Raw genomic sequence first — 23,511 nt, 5'->3', positions numbered from 1 at the left:
CTGCATGAATTAGTTTCACATTCAGTCGATTCAGATCTGATATTCTTTTTGTTTGCCGCGAGTTGCTTTTTCTTCCCTTCAGTACGGGAAACGCTTAAAGGGCTGATGTCATGATTTATTCACCACTTTTTCCCAACCGAACCCAAGCGTGGAGGCCGTTTTGCACTGCTTTATGTTTTTTTTTTATGTACAAATGTAAAAAAGGTGTAGAGACGAACCGCAGTGAGTGATTACAGCACAAAACAAAGCAATACGTGCTTTTCAAAGCTTTCGTCTGACAATCAATTCAAAGGCAAAATCCGGAGTTCCTGGCCGGCTTCGAGCCAGCTGGATCGGATCCAAACGACCCGTTCGTTTTTGCCAGCAATAATCCGAGCGCCATACTCTTCACGCCATTGCCTCCGCACACCTGCCTAATCCACTTTGGATTACTTTCGTCTTTCCAAGCCTATCTTCAGTTGTCCATCTTTCCCGATCGTGAGCAGAAGCTCGCTTTCTCCTTTGGTGGGATTTAAAATGTCACCCCCCCCCCCCCCAAGTCGCCTGTGTTCCTCTCCTGCTTCTTTAATTCTCCCACTCTCCGGAGCTACTTTGCATCCTTTCCTTTCAATTAGTCAGACCTGGAGAGATGCAGCGCCGTGTTGCCCCTCCCCCGCCAAACATTTTTCATCTTCTCTCCTCCCTTTCTTTGTCTCTTTTTCTCAATTAGCCGAGTTGACGGGCTGGCCGGCACGCTCGTGCTCGACGCAAGTCCTCTCTTCCAATTGTTGCGGCCATTTCCTGAAGCATCCTGGCGGTGTTCGCGCCACCAGTAAATAGTAATGCATTGGATAGTAGACTCGGAGAGACTCAAAATTCAAAGGTCCTAAAATCACAATTCAAATCGCAAAAAAACTCAAAGCAATTTTCACAATTGTTGAGAATGTTAAAATGTTACTTAATGCACGAACGGTGAGGTCACTAAACACACGTACTCTAAATCAGATTATTGCAATTTCTATTGTTTTTGAGGATGTAACGTGAACAAATTGGAGATGGACCAGCATCCCAGAGCAGATTGTGTTCCACCTTTATGGTCCCACTGAACATCAACAACCGACCTTTATAGTTCCGCTGTATATTAACAATCAACTTTTATGGTTCCACTATATATCGACAGACTTTACGGTACCGGTGTATGTCAACAATTGACCTTTATGATTTCACTGTTTATCAAAATATCTTAAATTTTGTGGGAGCCAATTTATTTCATATTGTTTATAAATGTTCTGAAGTTCCATATTAATTGCTCCAATTTGTCACCTTAAGATCACTCGGACGGCCCATATCTCGGAAAATTTCAGCTAGTCGAGGTACTGCTGCCTTGAAACTTATTGAATGCAAAATACCAAAATTAAACTGTCAACCGTTACGATTTTTTTTGTCAGCTGTTTGATACAAGAAAAAATAAATTGTGATATTCTTAAAGATTAACGATAATTAAGACGTAGTAAAAACAAATACAATGCAAAAGCAAGCAAGAACTAATACACGGCCGTAATTTCCTTCTGCATTTGGCTTTGTCCTCATCATTCAGTTTCTCTCAAGCCACCAAGCTGTGAGAAATACCTTTGGAAACGTCTGGAGAACTCCTCCCTGGGCTCTGTTAGTTCTGCCTCCTGCTCTGCCCGTTGAAAACGAGGGCACGCTTAGCGAAATCCCCTCTGTGGCTGCTGACTTGTTTATTGTGCAGGCAGAGAAAGAAAACGAAGCCGCTGTGCAGTCAGCAGACAGCGCTAACACCCTTCTTGCGTCGCCTGCAGCAAGAGCAGCAGCCGCAGCATCTTCCCTTGTCCTGGCCAGATTAATGGCTGAATGAGCGACGGCGTGGCCAGCACACCCCGCACCCCCACCCTCTCCACACGCTTGCCGCCCCAGTGGAGGGCATGCTGAAATTGAGCAGGCTGGCATTATCGGGCACAGCCAGACCACGCTGTGAAAAGGGATTACGCCATCAATCGTCACACTCACTCTCAAAAAAAGAAGAAAAAAACTGGGGGGAAAAAAGCCCCTCTCCCAGCTTGGTTAAGACTCGCCAAACAGCTTTCTCTGTATTTCTCTCTCTTCAACAAAAGGATTCCCCCTCCTTCCACTGTAGATGAACTGGCATAAATTTATGTGCTTATTAATCATGACAACGGAGATCGAGAACAAGACAAATGGGGATGTGGGAAAAGAGTAAGAGCGGTGGAGATAAAAAAAAAGTGAGGCTACTGTGTGTAATTATCATCCTGGTGCCCTCGGTGGAAAGCAACCCCTCCTGTGTTATTGTAGGCCTGTTTGCCCTCTCTGCGCATTTCATTAATTAAGATGGGAGGGCATCGAGGCTGCTCGGAGACGAGGTCATTTAGCCCAGCACAACACTCCTCCCCTTTCAGAGCCACCACAAGCACCGTCCCCATTGTTCCGAGAGCTAAAAGTGAGACATCTAACGCAGCTGAGGGGGGAGAAAAAAAAAAAAGCATGCCGCCGCGCACACACAAAGCTAAGTGAACTGCATCTGCGCTTTCCAGGATCAGGCCGCACACTTGCCAACACAAATACATCTGTCTTTCATTTAGCTTGTACAAGAAAGTTTCCCTCCCCGTTCACCCCCATCTTCCACATACTCGCGCCTCCTTGCATCCTTCAATACCTGTGCATCGTGTCTTAAAATCTTGATGACCTTAACTGTCAATCCGAATCTTCACTCTCCTTTTACCGACAAAGTCTCTGGATTTTTGACAGCCTTTCGCAGGTTAACATTTTCAGTCCTCAGGTTCTTGGTAATTCCCAAACATTAAACCATAAACCAACTGGACTTCAGCTTGGTTATTGAAGATGGGGGTGGTCACAAGGGACGTCGTTGTTGCGAAGTGTTTGGTGATTGGTTGTGTTTAATCAACGAGTACTGGTCCAGTGGAAATTTCAAACTGAAGAACCCTTTTTGATACAAATCTCTTAAAGTCCAGTTGCCTTGGATTCATCTTTTGTAGATTCAAGTCCCTCAAGGGCACAGTAACATTCGGATCACATTGATAATAAGACTGGATCCAAGAGATGGTACAGGTCATTAAAAGGCAAACAGAACGTGAAATCCTTGCAATCAGATGGAGAAAGGTGTCACGGACGTTTCTGGTAGAATGAAAGACAAATAGCCATATGTTGAAGAGACATTCACAATCATCCTCAAGCCTGAGCTTATCGTGTGTTGTCTGCATTCTAAATTCAAGCGGGAAAGGCAAACATGACAGGCGGAGCCAATACTTATTTGCGTATGAACACCACCAGCTGCATGGGACCTGGAGGATTATGTTGAGTTTGTGTGGATAACGGCATCATGGTGCTTATTGCCCCTGTCTTATCTGCTATCTACACCCCTTCCTGTGCTATCTATTTCAGCCGCTGCAGGGTATCCTCGATTCTCAGGGAGTCTGGCACACACTTTTCTTCCTATGAGCCACTTGGATCACCATGCCAACGGCGGTGTTCTCTATGGTCAACACCGTTTCTATGACACCCAAAAAGGTGAGGCGCAAATAATCACAATTTAATCAGAAGTAATAAGTAAATTGAATCTATAAAACATTGAATTACATAATCTGATATGGGTATTTATAAAATAATGCCCAGGGACATGACCAGTGAAATATATAATGTAATTCTATGAAACCTCTTAATAATTTGATTTGTCTTTGCTCTCGTCATCTCTGTCTCAGAGAACTTCTACATTCGAGGTCTACCATCACAGCCACCTCTCATCTCAACAAATCACAGTCTGCCACCGATGGGCACCAGGGCAGGCTCAGGACTCTCCCAGGGGCCTTGTAGCAGAGAAAGAGATCCAGGTGGTGGAGCGAGTTTGCTTAAGAGTCTTAAAGAGGGGACTGTGGAGAGAGGAGTGGGATCGGTCAAAGACAAGGAGAGGTCCAATAGCAAACAGGAGGCAAAGGAAAGACAGCAACAGCAACAGCAACATCAACAGCAGCAGCAGCAACAGCAGCAGCCGCAGCACCACAGCCACCAGTCTGCCCTGCCCACACACCACCATCACCACCATTCCCACGCACATCAACAGCACTCGCACTATCCCCAACATCCTCTGCCCCTGGAGGAGGTCAACAGCCGGGCCTTGGAGAGGCACAAGGCGTCACTCCCAATGGAATACAGCAAGGACCCACAAATTATGGGCAAGCCGTTGAGCGCTTGCTTGCACAATGGCAAGATGCAAAATGGAGAAACTGGAAATGTGGCTGGGCCCAAGACGTCCATGTCCAGCTGCGGAGGGGAGGCCACACCCCTGGGAACTATTGGAGGTGGAGGGAACAGTCATGGCAGACATATGAGCTCTAGTGGGAATAGCCGCTGCACCAAAGAAGGGATAAGCGGGGAGATGCGGATTAGTGAACAACCCTCAGACTGCCTTGAAAGGGGTCAGGCACCACTGCACCATTCTTTGTCTTACGCCGTACCTGCCCCCTTACAATTGGGTTCCACTGGAGGGGCGCATCCCCATCCACACCCGCACACTCACCCTCATACACATGCACACCCTGGAGGCTTCCACTGCCTTCAGCTTCACCCAAGCCACACGCACCATCCACATCCTCCTCACCATGCTCACCACCATCCAGAATTTTTCTGTCCACCACCTCCTGCCGCACTAGGTAACCCTGTCTCACATGACAGAGGGCAAGCAAATGCAGGGCGGGAACCTAAAGTCACAGGGCCTACATTTGTGCCATCGGTGGCAGACGGAGCAGAGAAACATGGTGGGACATTCCAGCTTGGGAACCCAGACTGCCAGATTGTGGGCAGCGGAGGGGGAAACCCCAAGGACAAAACTATGGACAAAAATGCAGGTGGTGGACACCACAGTAGTTGGCATAGAAAACAACAACAACAGCAGCATCAACAACAACAACAACAACAGCAGCAGCAGCAACAACAACACGCATACAGAAAGACAGAGAAGGCTCCAGACTGGATGCAGTCGCACCATCACCATCTCCAAGCCTCTCAGCTTCCTCCGCCTATTCAACAACAACAACCACAACCACAGAAGCAGCACCAGGTTGCACGCTCACGCAGTGTCGAGTGTGTAAACAGTGCTGTTGACATGGACATGTTCAGATCCTCGTTGCCCCAGGGACCCAAAACTGGACACACTGTCCCGCATTCTGTCAACACTTCACCTTACAGAGACTGTTCCCATCCAGGACCCCAACCAAATTCTTCTCCACTTGGAAACAAAAACATGAGTCAGCATAACACTTCTGGTGGTAGCTGCTCCTTACAGAGAGATGGCCAAAAAGTAGCCAGGATTCGCCACCAGCAACATGGACGACCTGGCCCTGATGCTCCGTCTTCAGGTGACCTCAACCAAGGGACGGTGGTGCAGGAGATGAAACGAAAAATGGACATGTCTGCTTATGGTTACAGTGGCAACAGCGGGCAGCAGCGCCATCAGCAGCCCCCTGTGCCGCAATGGGTCATGAGACCCCCGCACCACATGCCACACAATGAGGAGGAACAGAGAAAGTCCTACATGGACTTGGGAAACAGTACTATGCAACATTCACAGCAACAGCAGCAGAGAATGAATCAGCCTCCTCAGCCGACACCCCCACTTCCAGTCAGTCAGCAGCAGCAGCAGCAGCAGCAGCCACAGCAACAACCTGAGCCCCAAGGCTCAACTCGGGGAGAGAGCAGTGCCATGAAAAGCTTACTGAAATACAGCAACCAGCAACAACCACAGCTCCTGTCTCAGAAAAACCCCTTTGGCGGTCTTGGCAGCCTGAAATCAGGGCCTGCTGGGGGAAGCTGTGCCCTTCAGATTAACAAACAGACTCTACCGTCAAGGAAGGGCCAAGTCAATGACAACGAGCGTCCTGATTACAGTGGACGACATCGGGATATAGGGGAAGGAGGCCATGGGGAAGTCGAGGTGCGGCAACCGCCGGTTGGAATTGCAGTGGCCGTGGCAAGACAAAGGGAACCTTCGTGTCGTCCATCAGAGGGTCATTCCAGCAGCAGACATGGCAGGGTGCATCCCACCGTGAAAGGTATAGTCAAACGTTAATTCCTTTATTATAAGAACCATATTAACAAAAATCCATATTTGCAACGCGGTGTTAGCTTCAATTCCACTCCACTGACTCCCCTTTCTCTGCACCGTTAGTACCTTTTAGCTGGAATAGTTTTTAGGATTTTATAGGGTTTGTAAATTATGTGCTCCATAATGTTCTCCCATAATAAACAACTTGATTCACACATTCATCTTCCAAGTAGTTCATATAGAAGCTTGTAAAACCTGAAATTAGAAAAATTTCAGGCTACAACCATCAAAGCCAGTAGTTCCAAATGAAAGAAAAGCAAGTGGAACAGCTGGAAAGAAAATATGACATCTAATTTACATCTAAATTGCAATCCAAGTATAGCATCACACTAGGCACAACTCCCCCTGCTGCTGATTGGCTGAAATAGTCCTGAGATGAAGTATTAGTGTGCCAAGTCTCTGGTGGGTTAAGTTAGTGTTTTGAGAAAAGGTGAGTCACCAGGGAATTGGTGCTTTCCTTGACACACTAGGATGAACACAGGGATAGTTAATTGTAAGCTAATGTTTGTCTCACAGGACCAACTCACACCATGTATCCCTCAGATCCAACGACTGAGCAAGAGAGGAAAATGATGAGTGGGGAACAGATAGGTCTGACGTGTTTGGACAGGGATCGAGACGCATATATCAGGTAAAACACTTCATGTCATTTATTTTACAGATTAAATGTGTATTGTTCAATGATTTGCAATCCCCCATGTTTGCCTTTCTCTGATATCCAGAGATAATAAGGAAAGGGTGGAGTTTTCAAGGATTCATCCCTCCAACAGCTGTCATGGGGACCTCACTTCTCATCTCATGGTCCCAGGTGGGACTTCCCTCCAATCTGGCCAATTAGCAGACCCTGCTGCACATTCTGCTCACCACCATTGGATGCCAAGAAATGGAAGCCCATCCCTTTGGATGACAGGGCACTCTTATGGTAAATTTCCAGCCCATTGTTGAGTTCATTTCAGGAATTGGGGATTGATTTGTTGAATCCCAATCCTTTATCTAAAGCAGGTATAGGTCATACAGCCTTGCACCAGAATCTTCCCCCTGGTTTCTCCGCAGCCATGCCAGGCCCTCTCCAACCAGTCCTGCCTCTGCCTCAGGATCCCTCTGCCCAATTGGTGGTCCTGCCCACGGATGCCCCTGCCCATCCTCCACCCCACCACCTCGGTATATCCTTATGAATAGTAAAATAGCGCACTTCTTTCATCTCTCACTGACTCAGCAAAATATGACACATGCATTTTCATTTTGTGGTTGGCAGATATTGAAATTGATTATGACTTTTATGTGGACATGTCTTTTTAGTTTTAAAAACCCTTATTTGTCTCGTTCTCCTGCTCTCATTAGATGTGATGGAACAGCCAGGGCTTTGGCCCCCAGTGTATGGCGCCCGGGGTCCAACCTCCCACATGCAGCATCCCACCGTGTACTCTCGATCCCAGTTTCTAAGGCAACAGGAGCTGTACGCTTTCCAGCAGCACCAACAGCTTCAACATCAGCATCAAAGCCACCAGTCGCAGCAATCGCATGCACAGCCTCATCAACCGCAGCAGCAGCAGCAGCAGCAGCAGCAGCAGCAGCAGCAGCAGCAGCAGCAGCAGCAGCAGCAGCAGCAGCAGCAGCAGCACAAAGCCGTCCATGGCATGGATGTGCAACACCAAGCCCCCCACAATGCACAGGTGACTGGCAACACGTTTGTTGATTTGACAGAAATTCGTCTAACGCACTGAAAGCGAGACTATCAGCAAATAATTAGTTTTACTTAATGTACAGCCATTTGTATGCAACTACGATTGTTTTTTAAGTGTTCTATAAACAAAGTTGAGTTTTATAATGCCTCGCCTCAACCCAAACAGATGCAGAAGAGGGCAGATGAACCCTCTGTTGACCTGGAGGAGCTCATCCCAAAAACTAGGACATCAAAGCCATCCAAGCCCTACTCCTACAACCCCACTCAAAGGAACCCCTCACCTCCTGGAGCCTGCTCTGCTCACTTGTCCCCTTGTTGCCAGTCCCCTTCAATGCGCCCACATCCCAAAAGCACTCCCTCAACACCATGCCCTGCTCCCAGCCCCGCTGTTACAACCCCACATTCTCCTACTATCAGTCCAGCCCCGTCACAGATGCCCAAGGGGGCCGACCCCCAGGATAAGCGAGGGGAGGGCCAGCCCCCGGAAGATTACCCAGAATCTTTGGAGCCTGGTAAGCATAAGCAGAATCATTTAAATGGAAACATGAAATGTCAAAATGATTTTCAACTATTACTCATTAGAGCATGCAGTGTTTGAGGCAAGACAGGCATCATCTTTTACAAGGTCGAATTCAAGTGCCTTTTAAGTACTTGTGAGGCATTTTTTCAAAATAAATTATCGCTGTGGTAAATTATATATTTGGATAGATACTATATATTCTTAAGTTTAAGAGTATGCCAACAAGTTTCCTCTTTTACAATCTTAACAAAAATGATAAAGAATTTCTGGATGTTTTCAGATTCAGACTAAAATGTAAAGGGTTAATACATCACTGCTCCTAAAAGATTAGTGGAATTTGTAGTTTTTGCACAATCTTGTACACTCAAAAACAAACTGACGAGATCATAACCTTCTTGGCAAAGTTACTGAAGTAATTGAAATTTCTTTTTCCCCCAAGACCTCCCTCCTGGATACACATACTCTGCTGTCACGCTAGGCTACAGGAGCGGGCCTTCTCCCCAGGATATTCAGCTTGCGGAACCAGCCGACCTGGAAGCGATCCCTTCTGAGCCCTCTGAGCATCCCCCCCAGCCTCTTTCGATTCTCGGGAAGGGGATGGACTGCCAAGCGGTGGTCAGGCCTCTAGCGGAGCCACTTGCATCGAAGGAAGAGGAGCAGGGAGATGAAGGGAGCATCATCGAGGGAGTCCTGGACCAAAGGGAGGAGGTGGAGGCTGCAGTGGTTACAGTAGCTAACTACGTTTCAAGGGAAAATGAGGTGGAGACGCAGGGGGCTGCAGAGGAGGAGGTGCTTGTCTGCCCCCCTGCTGACAGCCCGGTGTGCGAGGCTGCTTCCTGTCCAGGGCCTCTGTGCATGGATGGACCTGAAAGGTCAGAGACTGTCATCACCTTGGAGGATGATGATGATGAGCCTATGGGTGATAAGAGCCAGGTGGAGCATGTTATGTCAGAAGAGCAGAAGCCAGTCTTGGGCAGCATCATGGAACTGAACCCTTCAACCCCTGTAGTCCTTGAGGAGCAATGCGCATCCACAGAAGAAGTAAACGACAGTAAGCAGCAGCAAGGGAACAAGATGCCTGCTGACAACGCCTCGATAAATATGGCTCGTCTTTCCCCTGTCGCGGCATCCGTCCTCAGCCCAAGCCAGACAACTGCTGCTGAATCGCACAAATCTCTTGTGCCCTGCTACTGGAGCCTTGAGCTGCTCATCGCTGCAGCTTTCTGCACAGATGTACCCCCGTTTCCCTTGCTTCCTTTCAGCACTCCAGCAGTCATCCCACCACAGACCAACCCCTGTCAGGGAATGGAGCTTCTCAGTGAGGTTGCTGACTTGGAGCTTCAACAGAAACGGCACAGCAGTGGGGAAAGCAAAGGTAAGGAAACCGTTTTCCTTGTAACCATTAACACACTCCAATCAGTAGACGACGCTTTTCCCACCGAGACCACCTCCCACTTCCCCCTCAGGGCTAGCCTCAGTAGCTCTGTGCTCCATCCTAGATTCTTCTCTATTCTTCTCCATCTCAAGAGCCTCTGGTGAAGTCTCCCTAGGGAAGTTCTCTGCGTGCCTGCTTGCTGTTCCTTTCTTTGGTGCGCTAAAGGCAGCTTTATTTCCTAAAAGGCTGCTCTTGCGATGCAAAGGCCTCTGGAGGGAGAGAGAAGAAAGTAGTAGGACAAGCGTTGAACATTGTAAGAGAGGGTGTTCACCTCTCTCGTTCCCATATATTCTTCCTTGGGGAGGGATGTTATTTGAGCCACATGTGCACATACGTAGGTTTCATTCAAAAAGCAGCTGTTTTCCCATCACTTCAGATGCCATACTTTTATTTCCATTGATTTCCTTATACACAACCATCACCTCTGTTCCTCACCTGATCACCTTAAATTGTCATCCACACACAAAATGATACTTACTTGTTGGTCCCCACAAGGCAACAAAGTAAATAATACACTATTATAATTGAACAAATTGCTATTGTATAAAATGTGCACAGCAGGTACACACCGTTATACAATGAAAGAAACTCAATGATTGTTCAACCAGTTCCCATACACAACACTACCCAGTGTGTAATCACAAAAGCAATCAATGTTTTCAGCACCCTGGAGCATTGTCGTCTAATTAGAACCCATTGTTTGAAAATGCCTTTAAAAGCTTCCTTGTTTTCCAAAGTGCCATGTGTTTTTATATCATTCAAGCAAAGGATGTTTTGTGTCTACCACAGCATCCTAATGCATTCAACAGCTCCCGAAAGGGGCTGCTATTTAAAAAAAAATCCAAAGTCAGTGATGCGCTTGTGATGCGAGCGCCGTTGACAGCTTAGGGAAGTGGCACGTTGTTTGAAAGTCACAGCAAGTCTATCAAAATGAAACGAGCGAAAACAAAACAATTCATTAGCCTTTAATATTTCATACAAGCCGAAATAGAATCATCTCATGCTTTTCTACTTTCTTATTACGGCCAGTCACATAGAATAATGTACATGTACAAAATATGCAGGGTAGTCTTCAAATTCACTGAGTTAAAAAAAAAAATCCCTTATGGCTCAATTTTTCACTCTCGAAGAGGGTATTAGAGGCGGGACATCGCCCGAGTATAAGGTAAATGTGAAATCCTTGTGTAAAGTCTTCCGGCATCTGTAGTCTCACGGTGGGATTTTAAATTACTGCGTGAATAGCGGCGGCACAGTTACGGCAATAGCCTGCCTTTTTCTGGATGTGATGTAAAAGGTAAAGGTGGACACACTTCGGTTGTGGCTGTGAACTGATTGCTGTCTACTGTGTTGTATAGTTGTGGCAATCATCCACCTCGCTGGATTGTCTGTAAATGTCAGATAAATACCGGTTCTTCGGATGTTGCAATTTTGCAGGATCTCTTCGTGAAAGAGGTTTCAGTCTCAATAGAGAGTATCAAACATATCTTTTTCTTCCGTAACAGAGGAGGAGCTACTGATGTTTGACCTCCACAGTCTGGCAACTCTGGCGACAGCCCGATCACTGGAGACGGGTTCACAGGCAGGCAACACTACGTGCTCAGGTCGACAATTCCCAGCCCGCAAGACCTTCAACTTGCGTAGAAAATGCAGCTGGATGCCACGCAATGAACCAGTAAGAACACATTTTTAATTGGTTTGGCTCATTCACAAAAATAGAGAAAAATGTTAAAAACACAAAGGCCAATTTCCAGGTGTGCCAAGCTAAAGGCAGCATGGAAACGATGGACGGGCCTGAGCTCGAGATGCGTGTCAAGTTGGCCGAGCTTCAGCGTCACTACAAAGAAAAGCAGAGGGAGCTGGCTAAACTACAGAGGAAACACGATCATCAGTGAGTCTGATCCGCCTTTCCCAATATTTATACACATTTTGAATACAGAACACATCATTCTTTCCATGTGCGCTCAAACAGAAAAGAGGAAACGCCACGAAGCCCGGCACGAAGAGGACCGGGACGACCCAGGAAAAAGAAGCCCATCCTCACCACAAGCTCAGTGTCGTCTGAGGGCCAAAGGAAAGTCAAGTATGTACAAGTCTAACCGTCTCTCTTGCAGTCACTGCGAACAGGGCCTGCACTAAACAGGAAAACGGAGAGGAACCATTCAACAAAGTCCAGTTAATTCCTAATGTCAGTGTTAATTCTTTAACAACATAACTGTGTCAGGTGTGCTTATGGCTATTTGCAGAATATTTATGTTAGGACATACCTGTAAATTCTACTGTGTTTGTAATACTGGGCTAGGTCCGGGCGGGGTCGGGGTCTAATAGGCAGACAATCTAATTAGAATACTATGAATTCCCTGGTAATCTTGCTCTGCTCATGGAATGTGACACCTCAGTGTCATATGGGCTCAAAGGGTCATCACGGGTCCCAAAGCATAACATGAGGGGTCATAGGGTGTTGGTGCTCTGCTGTACACTTTTAAAAGGTTCGGAGGCAAGGTAATTTGAGTGGTTTAAAAAAAATAGCGAAGAAAGAAATGGGAGAAAATTAAATATAGGTCTGTCTTTCTTCAAATAGTGGCCCCTGCTTGCATAAACAGTGCCCCAATTCATGGACGGGTGTGAAATTTGAGAATAAGTTTGGGTTTAGAAAGAGAAAATGCTATCATATGCACAAAAAAAAGCTTCTAAATAACCTTTTCAACACCTATAGTAGTTCCCGAATTGGGAAACAAAATACTGCCAGGCCTCAGTGAGTTGTTTCACGTTTCTTCTTGTGGTTTCCGGGCAACAGCAGCGCCCTGAGCTGCCTTTCTGCAATGTCACCTTCACTCTCCTTTCAAGCGTGTACCCCCTGCCCCCTCACCAGGGCAGTGATGACACGAAGGGAGGGGAACACTGATGCTGGGTGACAGTGACGCCCAAGTGAAAGGGTAACAGTGCCAAGGCCCTGCAGCAAGGTGCACTGGAGAAAGGTTGGCCACCACTGAACATGCCATGAGGTGGTCGTGTGCTTTGCAAGCTGGAGTATGGGGTAGTTGCTCACCGTTGTGTTGTTGTATGAGTCACAGCTAGGTGTGATGTTTGGGTACCAAGAATGAGGATGGCCGAGTGGTCTAAGGCGCCGCGTTCAGGACCCAGGAGGCCTGGGTTCGAATCTCGAATTTCCCCATTGTGGGACTAATAAAGGGAATATTATTATTATTATTATTATTATTATCAAGCAAAGGGATCGAGGCCGACTGGTGTGATTTGATTGTTAACTAAAAAAATACAATATTTGAAAACCGTCATTCTGTATGTCTCTCAAAGTGAACACTTTTAAAAGCATTTACACCCATCTGGTCACTGAAAATTTATCTTTGATGAAATGAAGGATGTGTACAATTCTCCACATGACTGCATGATCTTTTAAATTAACCATTGCCAATTTAGGGTTGAGTCCCATTCAATGCACATTTCCCAGTCATCCTGTGATTGACTGGCAACCAGTCCAGGGCGAAGTCTGCCTTTAGACTCCAGCTCACCGCAAAAGCGGTACAGAAATGAGATTGACGGATTTCACCAAAGATTTTAGTGGTTACCCAATTGTATAGTGCACATACACGATATATACTCTTACATTATATATCATTTTTCCCTTTCCCTCTTTTGGCATTAAAGCTCTTTCTATTGTGCAAATGTTACGGATTTCACAGGCTGTGCACATAATAGGAGAGGGGAATTTAATCTTTTGTTTGAGCATGGCCGGGTACTTGTCAGTGCAGTCTATGGACAGGCTTCCAGGAGGGCTCGTCAAGGGCTTTTGAAGTGGTTGATGTGTGATGCTGCTTTGTGCTGGTGAAAGGGTGAATATCAAAATATTACTGGAGATTTTTTCACAGTAAAGAAGAGTTCTATATATAAATGTGATGCCTTCGAACCACTTGCCATAAGAGTCCGTGCTAGTTCACATGCTACGTACACTTTCTTGTGCCAATCTCCCTTCAAACAACCTCAGCTTTCCTGCACAGTTTTTCCCAACAGTGCCGTAGAGATGCCGGGCTATCCTTCTTCTTTTATGTTACTCAATGCTTCTGACAGAAAGAGAAGAGTCATTACATTTGATCACCTAACTGTTTTTCCTTGTGATGTTCTCACTCCTATCTATTTTTTCAAACCACTGCTATTCTTCTCTAATGAAATCCTCTCCCCTGTTTTGACGGACAGGCCGATGGTGGCAGGGAATTCTCTGACACTTGAGGAGCTCGGAGGGGGAGGAGACATCCAGAGAAGAAAGAAGAGACCATCCAGTCGAGTCTTTGAACAACTTGGCAGCACACAGGTCAGGATCCCATTGGCCATCCTTTAATCCTTAATCGTCTCAAAATTAAAGAAGCCACACTTGCTTTTTTTTTTTTTTTTGCATTTGAAATGTTACTTTGTTGAACTCTGTTTCTAATTAAATACAACCCGCATGAGTCAAAACCTGAGCATGTCATGTTAATGCATTTTACACCTGGGCAATTAATATTTCTTTTTGTTTTTTTTTGTTTTTTACCTTTTATAGTCTTTGATGTTTTGCTGTAGCTTTAACAATGTCTCACTGTCCCCTTCTGCTGTAGCAGATAAAAGCCCAAGGTTGCAAAAAAGGTGGTCCTCAAAGTGTACTGGGCTCCAAGCTGGCCGCCGATATGGCACAGCTCAAACAGAAGAGCCAGGGTAAAAAGACCCTAACAGGGATGTGCTACAGGGACAAGGAGGTTTCACCGTGCAACTCAAAGCACGGACACAGAAGCCAGGGCACCAGACGAGAGTCTGGGGGACACAGCGACACTGGTACGTGGTTTCCTACTATGTCATCCTTAAAATGTAATTGCAAGGCCAAGGGAACAATTTCAGAACGGTTGTCCAAATCTCTCAGCAGCAAGTGTGGACAGTGGTCCCCAGGATAGCTGGATTGCGGAGGTACACTATGGCTCTAAAAAAGGGACACACGATTACAATCATCATAGCAAGACCGGAGTGCGGGGTCACCATGGACAAAGACGGGAGTCATTGGGAGAAAGTTCAAACCCTGAGACTGACTCCTCAGAACAGGGTAAGATGAGAACACGAGGCCATCATTCAAAACGAGCTAACAGCTTGATCAGAAGTGACAAGCATATGGCCGCCAACAATTTTGGCTCACGGGCGTTTAAACTCAAAGGTACCACTGTAAACCTAATGACCTAGATCAGAGAAATGCTAATGTATTGTACACACTTGAGAGACATGCAGTGCCACACCTCAAGTGAGGCTTGAAATCTGTAAATCACTCTGAAGGCAGCCAGATGTGGGTGAAAAGGTGAGGAACACCTTGTGTTGAAGACAAGGCGTGTATGGACATTTTGACACCTGAGTGATCAGCCTTGTTGGCTGATCTGTGCTACATGTGCAGCTGTGGACACTTGCCTGTGAGAGGCCTTGACAGCCCTGGAGACTGAGAGCCTGGCTGGCTCAAGCAGAGCAGTGTGACAAACACACACACATAAAGTCACTCCCACTCACCGTCGTATTCCGGCTCTGTTGTATGTGGGTTCACACCAGGAAATACTATCAAGGCAAAGCACTTAATACATCATTTCATTGAACAGTTCAACATTTACTTGAATGCTAATGAAGTGTTTGTGAAATAATGGAGAGACCTTCAAGATAATCACACTTAACCAATGCATTTGATAGGACTACTAACTTTATAACCCAAGAATGCACGCACGCTCTGTATTCTCATTTTCTATCAGGCGATGAAGAGGAGGAAGGCAGTAATGATAGTGATGAAGGTCAAGACCTGCGAGTCCAACCAGCCAGAGATGTGACTTCTAGCTCCTCTGTGACAGGTCCGAGCCCTTCGTCCATAGTAAAATTAGAGGCCAATCAGAAAGCCAGGAACAAAAAACAGAGACAGGAGCTTTATGGTAAGGCTGACGTCTGATTTATGAGAACTCTTCATAAAAAGCATTTACTTTGTGTTTCTTGTCACGGCTTGCTAACGGTGTCTGTTTCTGTAATTGAACTGCACAGGCTCCCATAGCCTTTCTGGTGCAGAAGGGGAGGTAAAAGTACGAAAGAAGAACCCCAGTAGACTGAGCCCGGCCAGTGCGGTAAAAAATCGTCATGAGGACCACAACACAAAGGGGGTTACCAGACCATGCACACCCGGGTCCAAGGAGCCTCGGTGGGGGAGCCACAACAACAGGCCCAACCGTTTCCGACGTAGCATGGGGCTCCCTACATTTCCAACAACGAGCGAGAGGTTAAAGAAGGCCACACGCAAAAGTACCATGCTGAGAGGAGAAATTTACAAGGTTAGCAGGAAGTCATTTTTCATAGATGTACTAGATATTGTATATTAATTATAAAGATAAGATAAAGATGTTCTTTAAAAAATGTAAGCCAAACCAAAATACCATCTTTGCTTAAATGTATTTCAAGACATATATACATATATATACACATATACATATATACATATATATACATATATACATATATATACACATATACATATACATATATATATATATATATATATATATATATATATATATATATATATATATATATATATATATATATATATATATATATATATATATATATATATATATATTAATAGACACTGCAATGTAGGCGTTTGCAGGGCCCTGATTGTGTCTGGTAAGTCATGGCAATTTTGAGTTTTACCTTAGCAGAACACCTTGAAACAGGCAAAATCTGCTTCTACTTGAAATAATGACGTCAGTGCAAAGAAACGTGGTCATAATTTGCAACACCATCTGAATGTTTCACCCTCATTTTGTCCATTAGCGGAAAAATATGTGGGCCTCTGTGTCAAAGAGTGAGGATGGCAGCAGAGGCAGAAAAACCAAGGAGGAACAGGTACAAGTGACAAGAGAATTTAAAGGTACATTTTTGAAATGTGAAATGAATTCCAACATTTTGTTATTTTTCTCTCAATGATCCACAGACAAAGGGTCGAGCAGTTAGTCGGCTTCTGGAAAGCTTTGCGGCTGATGAGGGATTTCAAATGGATGGCAGCAGCTTCTCGGAGGAGGAGGAGGAGGATGAGAACAGTGATTTATGCAAAAAGAACCCTGAAGGTAAACTAAATTAGATACCATGTCACAATGTTTTTTCAGGGATGCTAAAATATTTATCGGAATGTTTGCGTTTTTAGCAGCAGTTCCTAATTGTGTCTTGACCAAAGAACTCTTAACGGACGGACTGAAGATACTGGTCTCAAAGGAAGATGAGCTTCTTTATGCTGCCAGGATCCACACCATGGATTTCCCAGATATGTAAGTAATTAAACAAGCAGCAGGTTTTTGACTATCACTGGGATGATTGATTTTTTTTTTAGTAAAGAAGACGTTTGTTGGTGACTGCATTTGTGTCATAGATAAAAGTGTCTTGCCCATTACGCATGTTGGTTTCTTAGCAGAGCATATCAACATTGATAAAAAGAGTACGCGAGCAGCAAATTTGACAAATGCAACATCAGCAATGGCAGGTCAATAGGTTAAAAATAGCCATTTATGTTGTTTCTTTCCAGATTTAGCGTTACGATTGATGGGGAACGAGGAAACCGTGCAAAGATCTATTCATTGGAGCAACTACTTCGGGAAGCTGTAAGTTCATATACTGCAACGGGCATCACTTTGCCGTCAGCCCTGAAATGCTTCTATGTTCCTTGGTTTATTTGCTTTGTAATACCCTTTGGCCTTTGGTATGAACAGAGGTTAGGAACAATAGGCGCATATATTGGTCTTGTTTTTCCTCACAGCCACCAAGATAACTCTGATCCTTGGTTGGATCTTAAGAGAGATCATCCACAATTTTCACCTAGCTCCTTCTCGCACAAACGCTCGCCCCCACAACCACGCCTCATCTTTCAAAAGGGTCTCTCGTCATGGCAACAGTAAATGAAAGCAACCTGAAAGAGCCCCCAGTGAGAGGCGGATGTTAGGGCTGCCTGCATTGTTGGAAGGAGGATCTGGCAACCAGCAATCACAAGCTCTCTATTCAGTCCTTCTGTGGTATTACTCAGCAAGTCAGGGTTTACTACATCCAGGCTTCCGTTTCTTTCAGTCCTGACTGGCACATTGGCATGACATGCAGTGGGCACTGCTTAGAATTGCAGCACTGTGGATGTGCATGAACCAGGTTCCAGGTCATTCAAACTGGTTCATGTGTGTTAGATATTTTGCACAGCTTGAAATAAACACTAATGACATTTTGGTCTGGATGTCAGGTCCTCGATATACGCCCCGAGTCAGAGGCTATGCTAAATGATGGAACCAGGGTGTGCGCTCATTGGAGTGAACGCTCGCGCTGCTTGTACCCAGGCTATGTTCGCAGAGGTGAGACATCAACCCCCACTTATATCCTGTGGATCTCAATTCTTCACTCTGTGGTGAATTTCATGTTTGTCTCTTGCAGGGATTTCAACCGATGAGGCCAAGCCAGGAATAATGGTAGAGTTTGATGATGGAGACCGAGGGAAGATTTCTGTTCCAAACATCCGCCTCCTACCCGCTGGATATCAAATACATTGTGGGTATTTCCTTACGATGCACCTTCTCAGGATGTTTATCAGCAAATAAATGCTAATCATTCAATTGTATAATTTCGAAGGTGAGGAGACATCTCCTGCTGTGTATGTACCAAGTGGGGGTCAGGCCAAGAAAAGCCGCAGTTTCAATCATGCATCCATCGACAGACTCAACACCGTCACTACGATCAAAAGCAACCAACCGCTTGCACCCCAAAAACGAAGACCAGGTAAGAATTTCTGTTTTCATCCTGTACCTAAAGCACACTATTAGTCTTAATCATCAAGGAAATTTAGATTATGATTACAAAAAATGCATAGCAGATACAGACACAATGGTCAGTGTTAATGGATATTTTTTCATCCTAGGGAGACCAAAGGGATCAGGGAAAAAGCAAAAGCAACAACAGCTGGCTGAAAATGCCAATAAAAATTCTTCTCTTTTTGCGGAATGGCCTTCATTGACCGGCACCAGGAAGAGGACGTCCCACAATCTATTTCAGCTCAATGGGACACAGAGAAAGGCCTTGAGATTGAGGGAGGATGATTCATTTGCCTTGACTCAGATCCAACCGCTTGTCTCCACCCAATCCAAAGGGCTTTTCAGCAGTAGCTCCTTTGAGGTGGACTCCTTTAGTAGCATAGCTAATGGCTACTCCTCCTTCTGTACCAAGTCTACAGGATCACGTCCAGATTTATCTGTTGGTCCGAAAAGTGGGGTTTATGGACAGAAACGCAGACAAGACGAGTTGGTAATACCGAAGGGAAAGAAGTCTGGACAAGAGTTTCTGGTCAAGTTAGATCACGAAGGAGTAACTTCCCCAAAGACCAAGAACAGCAAGGCTCTGTTACTGCGAGGTGGTTCTTCTGGTTTGAGTGGAATGCCCAAGACGGAGCGTTACTCACATCCGGTCCTTCTTGTAAAGGACAACAAAAAGGGTGACAACTCTAGAGTTGAACTTCTCTTGCAAGGAACCACACCACAAAGAAAGCCTTCTCCTTCATTGCATTTAGGAGAATATGGAGACGTTGGTTTCAGTTCACACAGAGAGTGTCATAGCTCCTACTCTGATATGGATGATGAAGAGGAAGAAGAGCAGGAGAGGAAAAGGGCTGCACTTGCATTAGCTTCAGGGGGTCTCAGGACAGCTGGGCATTTTCTCTCTCATCTCTCAGTTTCATCCTCTTCTTCGGGTTCATCAAGCTCCTCTTCGTCAGGCTCAATATCTAGCTCCAGCCTGTGTTCCTCTGACAATGACTCTTCCTACAGCTCAGAAGATGAGGATAGTTCCACACTAATGCTACAAAACTGTCTTTCTTCTCACCGGGGACTACTTCAACCCAGTGAACCCTCCACTTCCTCACGGCAACATTCATTTGTGGCTAAAGCGTTGGCAGTTTCCAATACCAAAGGATCGCCCGACGATCATGTCTCCAACAGTAAATCTCTTAAGAGGAAAGACTGCAACAGTTCCATTTCTAAGTCATCTAGAGAATTTGTGAAGAAACCGAGAATGTTACCAGATGACATTTCATGTATTCCACGGCCCAAGATCTCCACATTCCTTGCAGGACGCAAGATGTGGAGGTGGTCTGGCAGTCCTACACAGGTGAGAGTATTATCACGTCCAGCAGTTGTCACTTCAGGGGGTGTAAAAAGCTACACAGTCCTCACAAAGAAAGATTGTTGAAATACCTGTAATTCCACAGAGGCGAGGCCTAAAAGGTAAGGCCAAGAAGCTTTTCTACAAAGCCATCGTGAGAGGAAAAGAAGCAGTGAAAGTGGGGGACTGCGCCGTGTTCCTCTCAGCAGGACGTCCTAACCTACCATACATTGGTAAAATCGAGAACTTCTGGGAGTCTTGGACATCAAGCATGGTGGTCAAGGTTAAGTGGTTCTACCACCCTGAAGAGACCAAGCAAGGCAAGAGGCAGCGAGATGGCAAGGTAAGCAGACATTTGTAGCATACGGGACATTCAAATGAGGAGGTATTTTCTCTGAATGTGTTGGTTTTTCTCAAACTAACCTGAATCTGTTCCCCATCCAGCATGCCCTCTACCAGTCATGTCACGAGGATGAAAATGATGTCCAGACAATCTCTCATAAGTGCCAGGTGGTGAGTCAGGAGGAATATGAGAGTCTGACACGCAATCAGAAGCCGAACAGTACCTCGCCAGACCTGTATTACCTGGCTGGGACATATGACCCCACCACTGGTCAGCTGGTCACTGCTGAAGGGGTTTCAATCGTGTGCTGAACCTCTATGAGGAAACTACTGAAGAATTCCTCTACCGGGAAATAAGTCCCATCCTTTACATCGAAGACCTCCCTCGGTTGTAAAGTGATGTGTTGCTTGGTTTACGGTTGTCTGAGATGACACACTGGAGACTATTGATGTCCAACCTTCGTGGAAGAGAAGGCGACTTTGAAAACTCGGACCATTTAAGTGGAATGGCTGAACTCTGGGTCTTCCTGTGCATCACGGCCATCAATAACTGGTGTTACATTGGTCTAGCGGTTCCATAGACCCAGCTTCTATCAAGTATCACCGAAACGGAGCTGGGCCAAGTACCACAAGGCCGTAATGGTCTCTAAGGACCAATTAGATTAAGGTAGCCTTATCTGAACGAAGAAGTGAACGCGAGACTTGGGACCCTCCCAAAGCTTCGTCATTCCAGGGAAGTTGAAAATGTGTAAAGTTGATGTCTGTAAATATTTTGAAATGGATCCAAATCAAGCCATACACTTCAGTACCTCTCACCTGTCTTCACTGTTCAGGTGTACAGATTGTACAGATGCATATTGTATTGTTGTCTGTTGTCTATATGTACATAAAAGCTATTTTATACAGGATTATATTGTATATATGAGATGTATCTTTCCATGTTTGCAATTGATTTATTTTTATATGTGTATAGATTGTTTTTTTGTTTTTTCTTCTTCTTTCTTTCCTTTGCTTTGGGAACTCATGATTGAAGATGTTAGTGTTGCACTGCGTATGCCCTGCTGAGACGGAAACAGACAGAGCACGGACAAAGAGAAGGATTTGGTGTAGAACAGGGCAAGACTCGCTCTCTGAGAGATTTGGAGTCATCCTGTTAAAAAAAAAAAAAAGGTCAAGTGGCTTTTTTGTAAATGTTCTGTTTTTTTTTTTTTTTTTTTTAACCTATCATTTTTTATTTATGAACTTCTCAACTGGTTTTAAGGCAGATCCCAGCGGACTGCAATCATACATAATAATTTAAGATATGAATGACATCTGTGACATCACTAATCATGCCCATACAAATGATTTTACAACAAGAGTGGGTCTTCTAATGTCCTTTTATGTGCTACATCCTAAAAACATACCAAAGTGGCTTTAGTATCTTTATTTGAATTTATCACATGTAAAGCACCTGTATTGAATTTGAATCAGGCATCACTGATAACTTCGACAATACTCCTCCACTGTGTGTATTGGCTCGGCATCGTGACAATGGCTTCTTGCACATGTACCTGCAGTTTTGTCTAGTGCAAAAAAACAAAACAAAAAAAAACATCAAAAAGCCCACCAGGGAGCGTGAGCATGAATGTCCAGGTACTGACAAAATATGAGATTGAGCATTCAAAAATGTTATTTCAGCTTGAATATCATGTCTATTTTGTACAGTACACGCACATACTCGATACTAACTGTGAAGGACAATCAGATTCACAAAGCAATGGACAAAGTTCATTCAATCTGAAAATGACTTACGTTTATTTAATTTGTGCCAAGTACCTTTTGTCTACATTAGTCTCGTTTTATATGCAATCTTGACTCTTGTATTCACAAAGGTTTTCTTTTGTTCGCCAACACTTTTATTTATTTTCATGTCAACGTTGCTGTTTGTTGAAGGCAAAGGGCGTTTTATGAGAATGTGACACTGCCCCCCCCCCCCCCCAAAATCGGTGTGATGTCGCATTTTGCATTTCTTAAATAAAAAGTGGTCTTCTAGAGGCCAAACAGTGAAAACAAATAAAAACACTGGATTGTTCTCGTCCACAAACATCTGTGAATGACGTCTATTATTTTGGCCGCGCCGTCGTCAACTTATCTTATCACGACACGTACGCGCACCGAACAATTTGAGGTTACTCCGATTCATTTGGAGAACACTTATCAGGCACCACGACCTTCGCCTGCCAAATTGTATTTGTTGAGCTTAGTCTTTCTGTGTAAGTGTCTCGGGCTGAGCTGAAGTTTGTGCGAGCATGGAGTTCCACGGTAAATAGACAGATCTGTCACAGCATCAGATAAAGCCTTCTGGCTTTAACTGCCAAGCTCTGTAAATATGATGCCGACTGATTCAGAGATACAGTAGATGCACATTCTCGTGATTCAGGCTAGAGCACACACACGTCAAGCTTAAAAAAAAGTGCAAGGCCATAGAAATATTTTAAAACAATAGACCTTTTATATGCAATTTTAAGGAAATGATCAGAAGTAACGATTTTCTCGAAATGTTATTTTGAATTGAAATTAAAAAAAATTTGAAGACAAGACAAAAATGTCTATTTAGCTTCTTGATATAGACAGTGGATTGGACAAAATCAACTTTGACTGCTCAATTGTCAATTTCAAAAGGTTTTCCATTGAAATCAAATTATAAAACCAGACTGTACCGCACTAATCCTTTAATGATACTTTAATACCGCAGACACATGACAGTTTGATGACCCCAAATTTGTACATTTGAGTGCTCGCTTCCCTCCAAATTTGGCCCAACTGAAATGTTTCCAAGCATTGGAGGCTGCGCATCCACATTTGCATACATCCCCATCAGCTTTGTCAACGCTTATCTCTGTTAATAGAGTGAATGAACCGCTGACAGAGCCCCAAGGAGAAACAATATGGGTCAATGACTTTCTTTCTCTGTGGGCCCACAGGTGTTTTTCGTCGCCACCCCCCCTCCCGAACGCCCTCAACAAGGGTTAATGGGTACATCAGTCATCTCCAACAACAGCCCAGTGAACACAAACAGGGCTGTTTGCGACCGCAACCTTTTGTGTTGACTATGGCCGCTGCCCTGTGTCCGAGTCGTGGCCCTTTGCCGTCTCAGCAGAGTGCGGGCAGGAGGGGAGATGAGGACAGGGGGTGAAAAGTGGCGGTGCGAGTATGATGAGGTCAACATTCTTTGT

General features: G+C 45.0%; 1 protein-coding gene across 11 annotated transcripts in view; it reads left to right on the top strand.

Moving 5' to 3' along the window:
• The window catches only part of bahcc1a (BAH domain and coiled-coil containing 1a), a 56,927-nt gene extending 34,572 nt beyond the window's left edge, over positions 1-22,355 (top strand). For 4 of the 11 annotated variants that reach the window (XM_088316850.1, XM_088316842.1, XM_088316841.1 and 1 more), the window contains 26 exons: positions 3,421-3,546; positions 3,738-6,083; positions 6,653-6,767; positions 6,859-7,058; positions 7,136-7,297; positions 7,478-7,809; positions 7,987-8,332; positions 8,780-9,715; positions 11,278-11,447; positions 11,527-11,663; positions 11,745-11,855; positions 13,985-14,099; positions 14,380-14,593; positions 14,679-14,855; positions 15,538-15,711; positions 15,818-16,101; positions 16,604-16,675; positions 16,764-16,896; positions 16,974-17,094; positions 17,349-17,424; positions 18,048-18,156; positions 18,236-18,349; positions 18,431-18,577; positions 18,717-19,957; positions 20,058-20,294; positions 20,396-22,355. In XM_088316850.1, the coding sequence (XP_088172976.1) occupies positions 3,421-3,546; positions 3,738-6,083; positions 6,653-6,767; positions 6,859-7,058; positions 7,136-7,297; positions 7,478-7,809; positions 7,987-8,332; positions 8,780-9,715; positions 11,278-11,447; positions 11,527-11,663; positions 11,745-11,855; positions 13,985-14,099; positions 14,380-14,593; positions 14,679-14,855; positions 15,538-15,711; positions 15,818-16,101; positions 16,604-16,675; positions 16,764-16,896; positions 16,974-17,094; positions 17,349-17,424; positions 18,048-18,156; positions 18,236-18,349; positions 18,431-18,577; positions 18,717-19,957; positions 20,058-20,294; positions 20,396-20,605 (8,405 nt within the window). In that variant the 3' untranslated portion in view covers positions 20,606-22,355. The remainder of the gene's footprint in view (positions 1-3,420; positions 3,547-3,737; positions 6,084-6,652; positions 6,768-6,858; positions 7,059-7,135; positions 7,298-7,477; positions 7,810-7,986; positions 8,333-8,779; positions 9,716-11,277; positions 11,448-11,526; positions 11,664-11,744; positions 11,856-13,984; positions 14,100-14,379; positions 14,594-14,678; positions 14,856-15,537; positions 15,712-15,817; positions 16,102-16,603; positions 16,676-16,763; positions 16,897-16,973; positions 17,095-17,348; positions 17,425-18,047; positions 18,157-18,235; positions 18,350-18,430; positions 18,578-18,716; positions 19,958-20,057; positions 20,295-20,395) is intronic. The other 7 variants (XM_088316848.1, XM_088316847.1, XM_088316851.1 and 4 more) reach the window with 7 other exon arrangements.
• The last annotated feature ends 1,156 nt before the right edge of the window (positions 22,356-23,511 follow it).

The sequence above is a fragment of the Idiotropiscis lumnitzeri genome, chromosome 15, assembly GCF_059441095.1.
Source record: "Idiotropiscis lumnitzeri isolate Australia: NSW breed Sydney's pygmy pipehorse chromosome 15, RoL_Ilum_1.0, whole genome shotgun sequence".
In the NCBI taxonomy this organism is placed as follows: Eukaryota; Metazoa; Chordata; class Actinopteri; order Syngnathiformes; family Syngnathidae; genus Idiotropiscis; species Idiotropiscis lumnitzeri.
The sequence above is the reverse complement of the archived record's forward strand: the minus strand, read 5'-3'. Positions and strand labels throughout refer to the sequence as shown.